The sequence below is a fragment of the Lutra lutra genome, chromosome 3 (assembly GCF_902655055.1).
Source record: "Lutra lutra chromosome 3, mLutLut1.2, whole genome shotgun sequence".
NCBI lineage: Eukaryota > Metazoa > Chordata > Mammalia > Carnivora > Mustelidae > Lutra > Lutra lutra.
Window position 1 is genome coordinate 146,356,440 of NC_062280.1, and position 17,022 is coordinate 146,373,461.

Genomic DNA, 17,022 nt, shown 5'->3' on the forward strand with positions numbered 1-17,022 from the left:
TATGATATCCCTAACAAATTGTCCTCCAGCAGTTCTCAATCTCAAGTTCACTTCACTGCTCTGTCTGAACTTCTCTTCTTCCACTGCTGTGGCTGCAGTGCCTAGAACAGGGCCTCGCTCTCAGAAGGTACTCCATAATAACTAGCTGACTGATATCTTTTGAAGGGGAACTAATATAACTCCAACTATAAGAACAGTCTTCCACATAGAGGTCCAATATTCAAACTGCTCATGGTCTCGTCTCAGTAAACATACTTCTGTCCTCACAAAGGCATAGAAGAGAGACTTCACACATATGTGCAACATTTTAAATATTAGATGTTGCAAAGAATCCCTCCAAGATTCTCATTATAGTAAGGTTTCTTGTTCTTTACTGCTTTGGCCAAAAACCTTACTTTTTTCTTATCCCCAACCCATCAACTTCGTTGGCTTCACTTTCTTTTTACTTTTTTTTTTTTTTAAAGATTTTATTTATTTATTTGACAGAGAGAAATCACAAGTAGGCAGAGAGGCAGGCAGAAAGAGGGGAAGCAGGCTCCCTGATGAACAGAGAGCCCAATGCAGGGCTTGATCCCACGACTCCGAGACCATGACCTGAGCCAAAGGCGGAGGCTTAACCCACTGAGCCACACAGGCGCCCCTCGCTGGCTTCTCTTTCAAACTGTATCATCGAGTAGACCATTCTTTACCTCTTTCATCACAAAAATCCTAGTCTAAACCAGTATCATTCTTTCTTGGGTTACAATATTCTCTACTGACTTTCTTGCTTCTACTTTTGACTCCCTATTTTTTCCATACCTAAGCAGTCTAATTATTATAAATCGAGTAACATCATGCCTGTCACACTTAAGAATAAAAGCCAAAATTCTTAGTATAGCTTGCAAGCTACTCCATCATTTAACCCTGGGTATCCTATCTAATCATACCTCCTGTCATTCCTTCCTTTGCTCATTATACTCTGGGCAATCTCCTTATAATTCCATAACATATAGTATGCTCTTTGTACTTGATGTTCTTTCTGCCTAAAATACTCTTTCTTCAGATTTTTGTATAACTTACTCTCTCAGGTCTCTGCTCAAATATTATCTCCTTACAGAGAATTTTTAAGATGCTATAATACATACTGCAGTTACAGGAGGCAGCTGCCTCTCTCCAGCTGCCAATCTCTATTCCCCCTACCTCATTTTTCTTAAAAGCACGTACCATCATGGGACATTTTCTATATTAGCCTTTTCTGCATAACAAACTATCCCAAGCCTTTATCCCAAGGCTAAAAACAATGGTTTTTTATTCTCACTATTTAATGGATTAAGCTGGGTGGTTCTTCTGGGTTGGGTTAGGTCTGCTATAACTGGATGATTATAACCTGGATAGGATACCACGGGCAAAATGATGGACTGGGACCTTGACTGCACAGCTAGGCTGCTCTCACTTGCCTTTCATCCTTCAGGATCTGAGCCTGGTTTTCTTCATATGGTGGTCTCCAGGTTCTAAGAGGGTAACGGCTTGAAGCTGCAATACTTCTTGAGCTCTACTATATCCTATTGGTTAAATCAAGTCACAAGGCTAGCCTAAATAAAAAGGGTAAGGAAACAGACCATCTCTTGATGTGAGGTGCTGTAAAGAATTTGTAGACAATTTTTTTTTAAAGATTTTTTATTTATTTATTTGACAGAGAGAGATCACAAGCAGGCAGAGAGGCAGGCAGAGAGAGAGGAGGAAGCAGGCTCTCCGCCGAGCAGAGAGCCCGATGCGGGGCTCGATCCCAGGACCCTGAGATCATGACCTGAGCCGAAGGCAGCGGCTTAACCCGCTGAGCCACCCAGGCGCCCCAAGAATTTGTAGACAATTTTAACCTAACAAATTATCTATCTACTGTCTCTCCCAGTGGAATATAAGATCTGTGAAGGCAAGACTGGCTCTCTTTTCAGTGTCTAGTATATGTCTGGCTTGTATTATATACTCAATAAATGTGTGCTGAATGAATGAATGACCATTCACATGACATTGCTTTCAGCTTTTCACCATCCTGTTTGCTTTCCTTTGAATACTACTTAGTTTGTCAGGATCCTTCAAAATTTGGGATATAGAAATGGACACAAAATTTTACATAAGGTCTAACTGCCCAAGCTCTGTACAGCAGAAAAATAAGTATCAGGTGAATGAATGAGTGAATGAATGACAAGCACAAAAGACTACAGTAACATTCAATCTCATAATACTGATACCCTGCATCAAGTCCTTTAAGGCAGCTTAAGAATCCACTGACATATTTTAGTGACTTTTACACTGCTGAGTCTTATAGGCTTTGAGACCAAATATACCCCCATGGCTCCTTTACATCTGAAACACTGCCAAGTCTCTGTCCTGTATTTACACAATTGATTTAGGGGACCTAAAAGAACATTACCTTTATCCCTATTGAATTTATATTTAATCTCTTCTAAATCATTGATCTCTCTAGTTGATCATTTCCACTGATATAAAAACCTGCTCAAAACTGCTCAACAAGCTTCCAAAAAGCATATTTTCCAAGTAAAAAACAAAGAAAACAAAAGAAATTCTTTTTTTTTTTAATTTTTAAATTTTTTTAAAAAAGATTTTATTTATTTATCTGACAGAGAGAGATCACAAGTAGGCAGAGAGGCAGGCAGAGAGAGAGGAGGAAGCAGGCTCCCTGCTGAGCAGAGAGCCCAATGCGGGCTCGATCCCAGGACCCTGAGATCATGACCCGAGCTGAAGGCAGCGGCTTAACCCACTGAGCCACCCAGGCGCCCCACAAAAGAAATTCTTTCCCTTAATGCCACATCCCTACTTTCTAGCTACTATTCCATTTCTCTCCTTATCTTCCTTATAATACTTCTAAAGAAAGCTGCTTATATAAGCTAACTCAACTTCCTCATCTCCCTTTCACTTCTCAACCCACCACCAATTAAATTGTTTTATAAGGTCATCAAAGTCTTCCAAAGTTGCAAAAATACTATGGATCCTCTTCTCTGTCTTCATCTTAATGATTCTCACAGTAATATTCAGCATAGCTGATCACTGGTTTCTTGAAATATATTCCTCTTTTAGCTTCTATGGCACCATTCTCTTCATTCTACTCATTTTTTTAAGTATATCTACGAAGTCACTGAAGAAAAAGACACTCCAATCTTTTAAAATTTTGAATGTGCCAAAAGTAGTAAAGAAGAAGGAACATAAAAGAGGTGAGTCAGATAGAAAACAAACAGTATTGCATGGAGCACGGGGTGTGGTGCAAAAACAATGAATTTTGGAACACTGAAAAGAAAGAATAAAATGAAAAAAAAAAAAGAAAACAAATAGTAACACGGTATAAATATATTCAAATGTAACTAAGTACATTAAATGTAAAAGAACTAAAACTTGTATTAAAAGCCAAAAATTGGGGCGCATGGGTGGCTCAGTGGGTTAAGCCGCTGCCTTCGGCTCAGGTCATGATCTCAGGGTCCTGGGATCGAGCCCCGCATCAGGCTCTCTGCTCAGCAGGGAGCCTGCTTCCTCCTCTCTCTCTGCCTGCCTCTGATCTCTCTGTCAAATAAATAAATAAAATCTTTAAAAAAATTAAAAAAAAATAAAAGCCAAAAATTGTCAGACCTCATTAAAAAAAGTAAAGCGCAGGGCTGCCTGGATGGCTGATTCAGTTGAGTGACTGATTCTTGGTTTTGGCTCAGGTCACTATCTCATGGGTCATGGGACTGAGCCACATGTTGGGCTCCATGCTCAGGAAAGAGTTTGCTTGGGGATTCTCTCCCTCTGTCCCTCCTCTAACTCAAATGGGTGTGTGCACAATGCTTTTTCTCTTTCAAATAAATAAGTCTTAAAAAAAATTAAAACCCAACTGCATGCTTCTTAGGAAAGACCAACTTCAAACTTCAAAAATAAAGATATAGAAAGACTGAAGAAAAAGACTGGAAAAGATATACCATGTAAACACTAACGTGTTTACATGGTATAGTTACAAGTAAAGCAGACTTACGGCAAAAAGCATTACTAGATATGAAGGACGACATTTTAAAATGAGGAGGGTTCAATCCACAAGGAAAATATAATAATTCTAAATTATCTGTCCCCAAATCATATAATCATATCACCACAATAAGTAAAGCAAAACAAACAAAACCTAAATGGAGAAATAAACAAACATACAACCATAGCAGGTAAATAAGAAATGAGCAAGGATAGGAGGGAGTCCAAGATGGTGGAGTAGGAGATCTTAATTGTGTCTGGTCCCAGGTATTCAGCTAGAAGGCCTTCATATCATTCTGAACACCTGCAGACTCAACCAGAGATAGAAGAAAAGAATAGCTTCAAGTCTACGAGTAGAAAAGTGATGACTTTTTGTAAGGTAGGAGGTGCAGAGAAATGATAAATGAGAAGACAGACCTGGGAGGGCGGGGGAGCCTCCGTTAGCTGGCTCCTGGCAAGCGGTGGAGCAGCAGAGCATAAAATCAGAACTTTTAGAAGTCTGCTCCGGTGAGGGACATCACTCAGGTGGCTAAGTGGGAGCTGAAACCTAGCTGGGACAATGTGGTCTCAAGACCCTCGGGTCACAGGAAGACTGAGTGCCTGAGTGCAGCAGAACTCCCAGGCATCAGAACAGGGAAGCCAGCTGCAAGAGCGAGCCCAGGAATGGGCTCTCAGCTCGGGGTTGCCATAAACTGCAAACTGCAGCACAGTTAAGCAACTGCTCCTGAGCAGGGGCCCAAGAAGCAGGAGAACCAGCAAGATCACCCCCAATTTCCTCCCGTAGGAGTCTGCAGGGTTTGGAGATTCCAAATGGGCTGTGTGCTAGAGATAGAAACACCGTGACCTGGTGAACATGTAGTGTGGCCTCGAGCTTTCAGCTCCAGGCAGAGATTAGGAGGCCGCCATTTTCATTCTCATCCTCTAAAGCTGCACAGAAAGCCTTCAGGGAACAAAAGCCAAACAGAGGAAACAGGAGATTACTTAACTTAGCCTGGCCTCCTGCCAAGTGAGGTGCAATTCTGCCTGAGGCAAAAACACTTGAGAATCACTGCAACAGGCCCCTCTCCCAGAAGATCAGCAGGAACATCCAGCCAAGACCAAGTTTACTGATCAATGAGAACTGCAGAACTCCAGCACTAAGGGAATACAGCACATAGAATTCATGGCTTTTTCCCCATGGTTATTTAATCCATTAAGTTCAATTTAAAAAAAAAATATTTTTCTTTCCCTTTTCAACCAATTTCTTATCAACTCCTTTCTTAAATCTTTTTCAATCTTCATTTTTACAGTTACACTGTATCCCTTTCATTGTACTTAATCTTATTTTTGTGTATATATATAAGTTTTTCTTTCTTTAAAATTTTGGGATGCAGTTTCTTCTAACAGACCAAAATACATCCAAAATCTAGTGTATGGCATTGTTCTATTCACCTGTCTGACCATATTCCCTTTTTTTGTTGTTTTGTGATTTTTTTTTCTTTTCTTTTTCTTCTTCCTTTTTGTTTTGTTTTGTTTTTGTTTTTTTGTTTTGTTAAAGTCTTTTAAAATTTTCATCTTTAGGGATGCCTGGGTGGCTCAGTTGGTTAAGTGCCTGCCTTTGGCTCCAGTCATGATCCCAGGGTCCTGGGATCAAGTTCCGCATCAGGCTCCCTGCTGTGCTGAAGCAGGAACCTACTTCTCCTTCTGCCTGCTGTTCAATCTCTCTCTGACAAATAAACAATAAAATCTTTAAAAAAAATGTATCTTTACAGTTACATTCTATCCTTTCAATAGTAATTAATTAATCTTATTTTTTTAATATACATTTTTCTTTACAATTTTGAGATGTAGTTTCTTCTAACAAACTGACCAAAATACCCTCAGAAGATAGTGTATTATTCTGTTCTGTTCACCTGTATATATCCCTTCCCTTTTTAAGGGTTCTTTTTTTTCTCTTTTGTTTTTTCTTGCCTTTGAATTTCTACTTTTACAGAGACATTCTAACCTTTCTTTGTATTTAATTTTATTTTTGTACACAGATAAATTTTTCTTTCTTTACAATTGTGGGATCTCATTTTCTAAAAAGCAGACCAAACTACACACAGAATCCAGTTACTGCTCTATTCTGCTCACCTGTCTGATTATATTCTCTTTATCTCTTTTTTTGATTCTGATTGTTGATTCTGATTTGTTTAGTGTCTATTTCTCTGGGGTTGTTTTTGCCATTTTAGTATTTTGTTCTTTCATTCATCTATTCTTCTCTGGACAGAATGACAAGATGGAAAAACTCACCTCAAAAAAGAGAACAAGAGGAAGTACTGACTGCCAGGGACCTAATCAGTATGGATATAAGTAAGATGTTGGAACTAGATTTCAGAATAATGATTATAAAGATACTAGCTGGGCTTGAAAAAAAGCATAGACGATACTAGAGAATCCCTCTCTTGAGAAATAAAAGAATTAAAATCTAACCACATTGAAATCAAAAAGGCTATAAATGAGATGCAATAAATAATGGAGGCTCTAACTGCTAGAATAAATGAGGCAGAAGAGGGAATTAGTGATACACAAGACCAAATGATGGAGAATAAGGAAGCTGAGAAAAGAGTAATAAGCAACGAGTGGATCATGAGGGGAGAATTCAAAAGATAAAAGAAACAATATTAGAATAATTGGGACCTCAGAAGAAAAGGAAAGCGGGGGGCAGAAAATATATTGGAGCAAATTGTGACAGAGAATGTTCCTAATCTGGGGAAGGAAACAGGAATCAAAATCCAGGAGGCACAGAGAAATCCCCCCTCAAAATCAATGAAAATAGGTCAACACCGCAACATCTAATAGTAAAACTTACAAATCTGAGACAAAGAGAAAAATCCTAAAAGTAGCTCAGGACAAGAGTTCTATAATCTACAATAGCAGAAACATTAGATTGGCAGCAGACCTACCCACAGACACCTGGCAGGCCAGAAAGGGCCAGCATGATATATTCAGGGTGCTAAATGAGAAAAATATGGAGCCAAGGATACTTTATCTAGCTAGGATGTTATTCAAAATAGGAGTGATAAAAACCTTCCAGGACACACAGAAACTAAAAGAATTTATGATCACTACATCAGCCCTGCAAGAAATAGTCAAAGGGATCCTCTAAGCAGAAAGAGCCCCAAAGTAGCGTAGAACAGAAAGAAACAGAGACCATATACAGTAACAGTCACTTTTCATGTAATACAACGGCACTAAATTCCTTTCTCTCAATGATTACTCTCAATGTAAATGGGATAAATGCCCTAATCAAAAGACATAGGGTATCAGACTGGATAAAAAAGCAAGACCCATCAATATGCTATCTGCAAGAGACTCATTTTAGGCCCCCAAGATACCCCCATATTTAAAGTGAAGGGGTGGAAAACCATTTATCATGCTAATTGATATCAAAAGATATCTGGGGTAGCAATCCTTATATCAGACAAATTAGACTTTAAACCAATGACTGTAGTAAGAAGGAGGGAGGGAGGACACTCTATCATATAATTAAAGGGTCTACCCAATAAAAGGATCTAACAATTTTAAATATTTATGTCCCTAACATGGGAGCAGCCAATTACATAAGCCAATTAATAACAAAATCAAAGAATACATTGATAATAATACCATAATAGTAGAGGACTTTAACAGCCTCCTCACTGAAATGGACAGATCATCTAAGCGGAAAGTCAACAAGGAAATAAGGGCTTTGAACGACACACTGGACCAAACAGACATCACAGATATATTCGGAATATTCCATCCTAAAGCAACAGGATACACATTCTCCTCAAGTGCACTTGGAACATTTTCCAGAATAGATCACATAATGGGTCACAAATCAGGTCTCAACTAGTACCAAAAGATTAGAATTACTTTGCTAAGGCTGCTATATATCAATGAGAATGAACACATTCCTGCTCCACATTACAATATGGATGATTCTCACAAGGATAAATATTGACTGAAAGCAGCCAGATGCAAATGACTACACACATTCAAAAGAGGCAAAACTAACTTATGATATTATAAATCAAGACAATGTTCGTTCTAGGGATGAAGCAGACTGGGAGGGCTCATGAAGGGGATTCAGAGGTGTGATGATGTCCTAGTTCTTGACCTGGAGGCTGGTTATACAGGTGTTTGTAAAAATTTACGTAGATACATACTTAATGATTTGTCTACTTTTCTGACTATATACTTCAATATGAAGTATATTTAAAAATAAAAAGAAGTAAGGAAAGATTGAGGAGAAAAGTGATTTCTTAAAAAGTAAATTAAATTACATCACTCTACTGCTTAAAAGCTAACGGAAACTTCCCACTGTCTTTAGAATCAAGTTCAAGTATTATATAGCACATATGTGTGTTTCATTATCAGAAAGCATACCTGCAGTTTTCAAAATGTGAACACCACCTCATTTCAGGCTATCTCTCCCCTTACATATTATATCTCTAGCAAGCTAGTTTTCTTTCAAGTCCTTAAGCTCATTATTTTCTTTCTTCCCTTAGAGCTTTTGCATATGCTAGTTCCCCGACCTTCCAACCATTCTTCACAGAGATAGCTTCTTTCCATCCTTTAAGTCTCTCCTCATAGAGGTCTTCCCAGTCACTTTATGTTAAGCTGCCTCTTTCTCATATTCTATATCTCTGCCTGCTGCACCCTTTACTACAATGTGAAATAGGTTTACTTGTTTTTTGTCTGTCCCTCCATCAGCATACATGGTCTATGAAGACAAGGATGTAGTTGTCCTGTTTTACAGTTAAAGCCCCAAGGTTTACCACAATATCTGGCACATTAGAGAAGTTGAGTAAATACTTTCTGAAAGAATGAAAGAATAATTATAGGTTGTTTCATATCAGTGTAATAAATCTTTAAAATTTTTCATATGATCACTATGTATTAGTTAGCAATCTCAATTCTATTTTACCTGTACATTTTCTTTGTATACCATCTTTTTATTCACTTGCTTACTCATTCATTCATGAAAAAAATTAAGAGTTTAAGTATCAGCAATAGAGATTATAAAAATGAATAAGCCATGTTCTTTACCTTTTAAAGATCACACCATTTATCAAAGAAAATGAATATGGATAAAACAAAATTATACTTTTACCAAAAAAGTTATTAAATATAAAAACTTAAGTCTAATTAAAATGTTAAAATAAGGGGAAGAAAAGATGAGACCTTTGAAAGAAGTTAATAGTCTAGTTACAGCTATCAAAAAAAGGAAACCAAGCTAATTAGGCATGACTTTTTCTTAGTGAATTCATTTTGACTCTTGGCGATCATGTCTTTCTTTTTGTAAATGTTTACAATACACCTTTTAAATGTACTATATCATAATAAATCGTAATATATTATTACCAGGGCTTTCTGTCAAATTTAGCTTCTTCTACAATGAGAGTAATTAGTGAAAATCCCTTTACTTTATTTTTAGTCCCAATATTTAATTTTTATTTAAATCCTATTTTTTGAAGATTTTATTTATTTATATGAGAGAGCACATGAGAGAGAAGAGAGAACACAAGCAGTGGAGAGGGAGAGGGAGAAGCAGACTCCCTGCTGAGCAGGGAGCCCAAGTGAAACTCGATCCCAGGACCCTTAACCGACTGAGCCATCCAGGTGCCCTATTTAAATACTATTAAAGAAGAGTGGCAGTACTGTATGTTTATTGAAAGGGGGCATAAATGAAAAAGGAATGAGAATCTCTGCTATAGGCAGGCAGATTTCAGTTAAATATAAGGAAGAACTTTCTAGTACTTAGAGCTGCCTACCTATAGGCTTCCTATAAAGCAGGAAGCTCTCCACCACTAAAAATCTTTAAGGATTAGACAATGTCTAATTGGACATTGTCCCCATGATACAGCAGAAACAGTCTTGACTTAGTAGGCAGCGCTGTTCACATCAGTGTCTCTCAAACTATGGTGAAGACGCACTTGTAAAGAAATTTCCATTCTGTGGTAAACTAATACACTACAAATTACAAAAGTATCACACATTTGGATGTTACTACAATGTCAAACTGCCATAAGGGTTTCTTTTGACTTCTGTTCTTAACTCGTTGCACACCGGTAACAAATTGGCCCATGTGAACAAGCAAACTATACTTTTGAGTAGCACTGAATTAGAGAGTTTATGAGAGATCAGTGAGGTTCTACAGCTTTTCAAATTTACCTAGTCTGTCTTCCTTTATATTAAGTATAATGTGAACTGCTTATTTCCTAACAATTAACCTCTCTCTTCAGCAATTTAAAAAAGCATAACCTAAAAGATATTAACCTGAAAGCATTAGATCAACTGAGATTTTATCTCACTAAACTGAATAGCGAAGTATACTTTTAACCAAAACACATGTGAATGCTCATTTAAAACCAGTTACAAAAAATTTATTTTTAGCCATCCCTACACCTAATTTTCTCATGTTACCTTCTTTGCAAAAACTGATAATGAAATGTGTGATAAATTATAGTTGATCACACATTTGAAGTTCTAACTTTGTTTTACTCGCTGGCAGCAAAACCAGAAGAAAACTGACTTGGGGATGAAGTGGGGGTACATTCATGAATTTCAGAAGCATGGAGTAGAGGATTTAAGTTTTTGAAACTACCTATATAATACGCGGTCAGTGCTGACCTGGCCAAAGCAAATATGATAAGGAATTAGGAAAAAGAGTAGACAAAATTAAAAGTTGCCTATTCTCATATTTCCCCCAATACTTCTAGCTTTCTCTATCCAAGGACAATGAGACATTCTTGCTTAAAACCTGGTAACTTCTCATTGAAAAGAAAAGAAAACAAAACAAACCACCTTCCTTCTCAAGAGGCCACTTAAGGATTTATGCATTATCATGTCCCAACTCCATCAATCCATGAATACCTTCCCTCCAGTAATGCCAATATTCCTTAATTTACCCTACTTTTTACTAGAGCAGGAGTTCTTAACTGTGAGCTTATGCGTGGGTGTTGGGAATCTATGAGCTCTGAAACTCCAAATGTTTTTAAAATTGTGGGTGAATGACCAATTACATGAACAAAATGTCCAGTTGTTAATACATTCCTAGAGGGTACAATAATCCAAAATGATTAAAAGCATCTTCCTGGAGTGAAAAATGTGATCTGAATAGAAATATAGGGTACAGGTTCTTCATTAATTGAATAGGCATATAAAGATACTTTATTACTTAACAAAAAGGACTTTAGAAATAAAACTCTTCATTTTGTATAAAATAAAATTGACATTTGGAGAGGTTAAGGGAGTATTCATGGTCATACTGGTAGTTAGAAGGCAGAAGCCAGAGAAAAACAACAGCCTCTGGCTTCTAGGTTCATTCCCTTACATCCTGCTACCTATACAGGGCCAGAAGGGGTAACAATAAGCATCCTACAGGCAATCAATCCCACTTCTGATAAATATATAACCTCAGAGTAAATCAAGTAATTCTGTAAATACTACTGGCTCACAGGACACACATTTTCTTTCTTTACTAAATATCTAAAAATACAATTTCTCTTAGATACATTTTAGAACTTGCTTCCATCCCAGTAGGCACAATCAACAACTTGTCAATCATCTGAAAGACATGAGTGCCTGATTCTACTGCAATCAATCAGAGAAGGGCATACACTTGACCTGGAAAGGACAAAGGATGTTTAGTAGGAGAGAGAGGGCTTCAAGCAGGCACTTTAAACACATTTCTTTCTGAGTCAATCACTCTGAAAGCCCACAATGCGAAGTAAATTAGTTGAGTGGATCGTTCAGTAACTGTTGAGGCTATTTAGAAATTTTAAGCAAAATCTCTTTTCAAAGTTTAATCTCTTGTTTACTCATACTAAAGAACAGCAAATAAAAAGCCAAAGATGATGTTTAGTGAAAAGAATTTTTATAGTACATAATTAAGTGAGAAAACTGAAAAAGAATGTCCTACTTTGGTGTCAGTTATGATGTGCAAAAATCTAAAATTTGTTTTTAATTTTTTTCAAAAAAATTAGAAAACTGAGAGTCTGTAAATAAGAATCCAAAAAACCCTTTACTCTCTTCCCCTTTCCGCACCCTTGACTTCTGAAATACAGTGCAACTTTCTACCATCTGTTATTTTAGAGAAGAAACAGTAATGAACATATGGGCTTTCCCTCTCAAGCAGCTGTAGTGTAGTTAAAGTTATAATAATTGCCTTTCTGTAAGATAAATTTACATTAAAAACCTGGCCAGTTAAAAACAAATGGCTCAGCCTCAGAGCCTTCCAGAATAAAACTAAGAAATTTAGAATTATCTATGACATAGTACAGAGATTTAGAAGATATCCTCTAAATCTTATGCTTTTATGTTTAAGGTTAAACAAACATAATTCACGATGCCCATATCAGTTTACACAAGAGTTCACAACTCATGTTTTCTCTTTCCCAGTCAAAATGCTAGGAGCCTCACACAGAGGCTAGGTACACATATATAAAAATCAGTAACTAAGTTCTTGAAAGCACTAATATGAATCCACCACTTCTGTGGGCTACTTAACTTCAATCCAAAAGCTTATTTATTTATAAGAAAATCACAATACATGTGGCATATAAACTTCCATTTCAACTATATATATATACATATATTTATATATATATATCACTTATATGTATCACTTACAATGAGTTTAAGTAAACTGAAAGGAATTCAGGGCAGATTCAGATGCACATTTTATGAATAATAGGAATTTTACTTACCTTTATCTGGGTGATTCAAAATCATAATTCTCCTATGAGCTGTTCTAATCTTGGCCTTGCCAGCAGATGGGCTGTAAAAAGAAATTAAAGTGCTTATAATAAATAGTGTCAAACGCAGATTATAAATTAACAGTTTATATGGGTTTCAAGGAATTAAAAACTAATGAGAATTTCACCATCTTGTGGATAAATATGAAATTACAGCTTGTCACTTAAGTCTACTAACCATCAAAATAAACTGTTGACTGATGCATGTATTTTTCTTCCTTTGTAATGTCAGTCTCTTTTCTCAATCAATTTAAAAAATAAAACACAATGGGGTGCCTAGGTGGGGCAGTTGGTTAAATAACCCACTCTTGGTTTCAGCTCAGGTTGTGATCCCAGGATCACCGAGCCCCGAGTTGGTCTCTAGGCTTTGCGTGGAATCTGCTTAAGATTCTCTCTCCCTCTCTCTCACTAAAATAAATAAATAAAACAGCATACAAGGTAAGAGGGGCATTTTCTCTAGACTAGACTGAGTTTGAAAACATATGCCTCAAGTTACCTGGGGGAAGGCAGCTTAAACAGTGTTACAGACAGGTATCCAAACTCCAGAGATACTAGACAGTCAGATTTCATTTCCATTGCTACTTAGGATGGGGTAAACTTGGTCAAATTCTTAACCTCTCTGTACTTCCATCTCCTCATTGTAAACCAAGGCTAGGAACAACATATTTCTCATAGAGAGACTGTAGGGATTAAATTAATTAAAACCATCAAAGTGTTAGAACAGTGCCTGGAATGTAGCAAGGGTTCCAAAACAGTTAGTTTTTATTAATTATTATATTTCAACAGAGCATCTCAAAACTCTTCATAACCTGTAGTTTATTGAACTTGTGAGAAATGTATGGGAGACGCCCTAGCTATAGACAAAAATTGAGGAAGTTAAATCAACTTAAAATTATTTCAATACAAACTAATTTATCCAGTACTGGAAATGTTTCTCACTAGTACATTTTCCAGGCAAGGAAACAAAATTAACACTTAACAACAACAAAATTCTGGTATTGCTAATTAATAGCTATATTATTTTACCTAAGTTACTTTTTTGGGCCTCAAATTGGGATAGTAGCAGCTGACTTAAAGTACAGAGTGGTTGTTGCAAACCTCAAAGTAATTTAATTTGTATGTAAATGTATGTAAATTAATTTGTATGTACTGGCTATAAAAGCAGGTACTTTTAGAGATAGTCAGACACAGGTTCAACATCCTGATTCCACCATTCATTAGCTGCAAAACTCTGTCCTGCTCACTTAAACTCTGAGCGAAAATTCTCTCATAAGGGGCGCCTGGGTGGCTCAGTGGGTTGGGCCGCTGCCTTCAGCTCAGGTCATGATCCCAGGTCCTGGGTTCAAGCCCCGCGTCGGGGCTTTCTGCTCAGCAGGGAGCCTGCTTCCTCCTCTCTCTCTGCCTGCCTCTCTGCCTACTTGTGATCTCTCTCTGTCAAATAAATAAATAAAAATCTTAAAAAAAAAAAAAAGAAAATTCTCTCATAAGTAAAATGAACATTCTAAACTACCTCCCAGGATTATTTTAAGAATAAATTAGATAATGCAAGTAAAAGGATTAGCATAACCTAGCAGAGAGTTAGCACTGAAAGTGTTCAAAAATAACTAGTCTTTAGTTATTATCATAAAGATAAAGCATGTTTATGAAAATATATTACATATTCCCCACTTCTAAAAATATAGTATAAATCACCTAATTTAATGTTTCTTGAATGACTCAATAGTATTAATCTGAGTATAAATTAAGAGCAAAGAAATTCTTAAGGTCTGAAGAGATTTGTCACCCTTAAAGGGTCCTCCAATGCTTTCCATTTAAGTTCCTCTGTCTGTTTTTTAGCACTGCCCCCTTGTTATCAGCTGTGAACCCTTGTTCTGCCATTGTTCCAGTCTAGCTATTCCTTGACAGTTACTTACACTTCTAATCTTTTGAGATTAAATAACAGATCACCAAGCATGTTAAAACACACTATCAATTGCTGAATATGCATATAAAATATTCTTCTGTGAGTAAAAAAAAAGTCTTGAGTCAAAGACAAAATCAAAAGAGAAAAAACATCCTGCGACAAATGGAAATGAAACTGGAAATATAACAACAAATTTATGGGATGCAGCTAAGGGAGTTCTAAGATGAAAGGTTATAGTAAGTTTATAGTAATAAATGCCTACATTAAGAAAAAAGAAAGAACTCAAATAAACAACTTTATCTATGTCTCAGGGAAGTAGAAAAAAGAAGGCTAAACTAAAACAAAGTTAGCTGAAGGAAGGAAATAATAAAGATCCAGAGTAAAATAAATGAAACAGAGACTAAAAAGATAATAAAAGGTTATCTTTTATTGTATTAATGAAACTAAGAGCTGTGTTTTTTTTTTTAAAGATAAACAAAACAGACAAACCATTATCCGGACTCACAAGAAAAAAGCAGAGAGGACTCAAATAAAACAGAAATTAAAGAAAAAAAGACTTTCTACCAAGACTGAGTGGAAGAAAGAAAATCTGGAAAGACCAATTATTAACAATGAGATTGAATCACTAATCAAAAACCTCCCAACAAAGAAAAAAGCCCAGGACCGACAGCTTCACTGAAATATACCAAACATCTAAAGAATACCAATTCTTCTCAAACTTTTCCCAAAAACAGAAGAGGAAATGCTTCCAAACTCATTTTATGAGGCAAGCATTATCCTGATACCACATGTAGACAGGACACTAGAAGAAAATTACAAGCCGATTTCCCTGATGAACACAGATACCAAAGTCTTCAGCAAAATATTAGCAAGTCAAATTCAACAAAACATTCAAGGATCACATATCATGAACAAGTAGGATTTATTCCAGGGATGAAAGGATTGTACAACATTCACAAATCAGTCAATGTGAAATACCATAAATGTGAAACAAAATGAAGAATAAAAATCACATGACATTTCCAAAGATGTAGAAAAACCATTTGATAAAATTCAATACCCATTCATGACAAAAACTCTCAACAAATTCAGTACAGAGGGAACATACTTCAACATGATAAAAGCCGTATGACAAATGCATAGCAAATATCATACTCAATGGTGAAAAGCTCAGAGTTTTTCTTCTTAAATCAGATATAGCACAAGGTTGTATGATCTCACCACTTTTTTCCAACATAGTACTGGCAGTCATGGCCAGAGCAATTTGGCAAGAAGAAGAAATGAAGGGCATCCAAATCAGAAACAAAGAAGGAAAAGTGCATATGATATGATTATTACATAAAGAAAACCCTAAAACTGTTAGAAGTAATCAACAAATTTGGTAACATTGGAGGATACAAAATCAATATACAAAAATCTGTTGCCCCTCTATACACTAATAAACTATCAGAAAGAGAAAGAAAACAATTCCATTTATAATTGCATCAAAAAAAAAAAAGAATAAAATACCTAGAAATAAATTGGACTAGGAAGTTAAAGACCTATACACTGAAAACTGTAGGACATTGATGAAAGAAATTAAAAACACCAATAAATAGAAGGATATCCCACATTCATGGATTGGAAGAATTCATTTTGTTAAAATGCCCATACTATTCAAAGCTATCTACAGATACAATGAAATCTCTATCAAAATTCCAAAGGCATTTTTCACAAAAATGGAACTATCCTAAAATTTATATGGAACCACAAAGACTCCAAATAGCCAAAGCAATCTTGGGAAAGGACAAAGCATCATACTTCTTAAATTCAAATTATATTACAAAGCTAAAATATAATCAAAATAGCATGGTATTAGATTAAAAAACAGATACATACATCACTGGAACAGAAGAGAGAACCCAGAAATAAATCCATGCATATATGGTTAATTAACATATAACAAAGGAGACAAAAACATAAAACAAATAAAAGATAGTCTCCTCAATAAATGGTACTGGGAAATTGGGACAGCCACATGCAAAAGAATGAAACTGGACCCTTCTCTTAGACCACACACGAAAATCAACTCAAAATGGATTAAAGCCTTGATAAAGACCTGAAACCATAAAACTCCTAGAAGAAAATACAGGGGGTAAGCTCCTTGACATCAGTCTTTGCAGTAACTTTTAAAATTTGAAACCAAAAGCAAAGGCAAGAAAACAAAATTAAACAGCTGGGACTACATCAAACTTGAAAAAATTTCTACACAGTAAGGAAAACTATAAAAAAAATGAAAAAAATTAACCTATGAAATAGGGAGAAGATATCTGCAAATCAGATAGATTTGCATAGAGGTTATTGCCAAAATAAGAACTCATACAATTC

The 17,022-nt window shown here is 36.1% G+C and overlaps 1 protein-coding gene across 2 annotated transcripts in view; it reads right to left on the minus strand.

The window, feature by feature from the left end:
• The window catches only part of DNAJC15 (DnaJ heat shock protein family (Hsp40) member C15), an 86,002-nt gene that overhangs the window by 23,618 nt on the left and 45,362 nt on the right, over positions 1-17,022 (minus strand). For both annotated transcript variants that reach the window (XR_007126209.1, XM_047723530.1), the window contains exon 5: positions 12,705-12,775. Coding sequence is in view for 1 of the 2 variants with exons in the window: in XM_047723530.1 (XP_047579486.1) it covers positions 12,705-12,775 (71 nt within the window). In the remaining variant the exon portion in view is untranslated. The remainder of the gene's footprint in view (positions 1-12,704; positions 12,776-17,022) is intronic.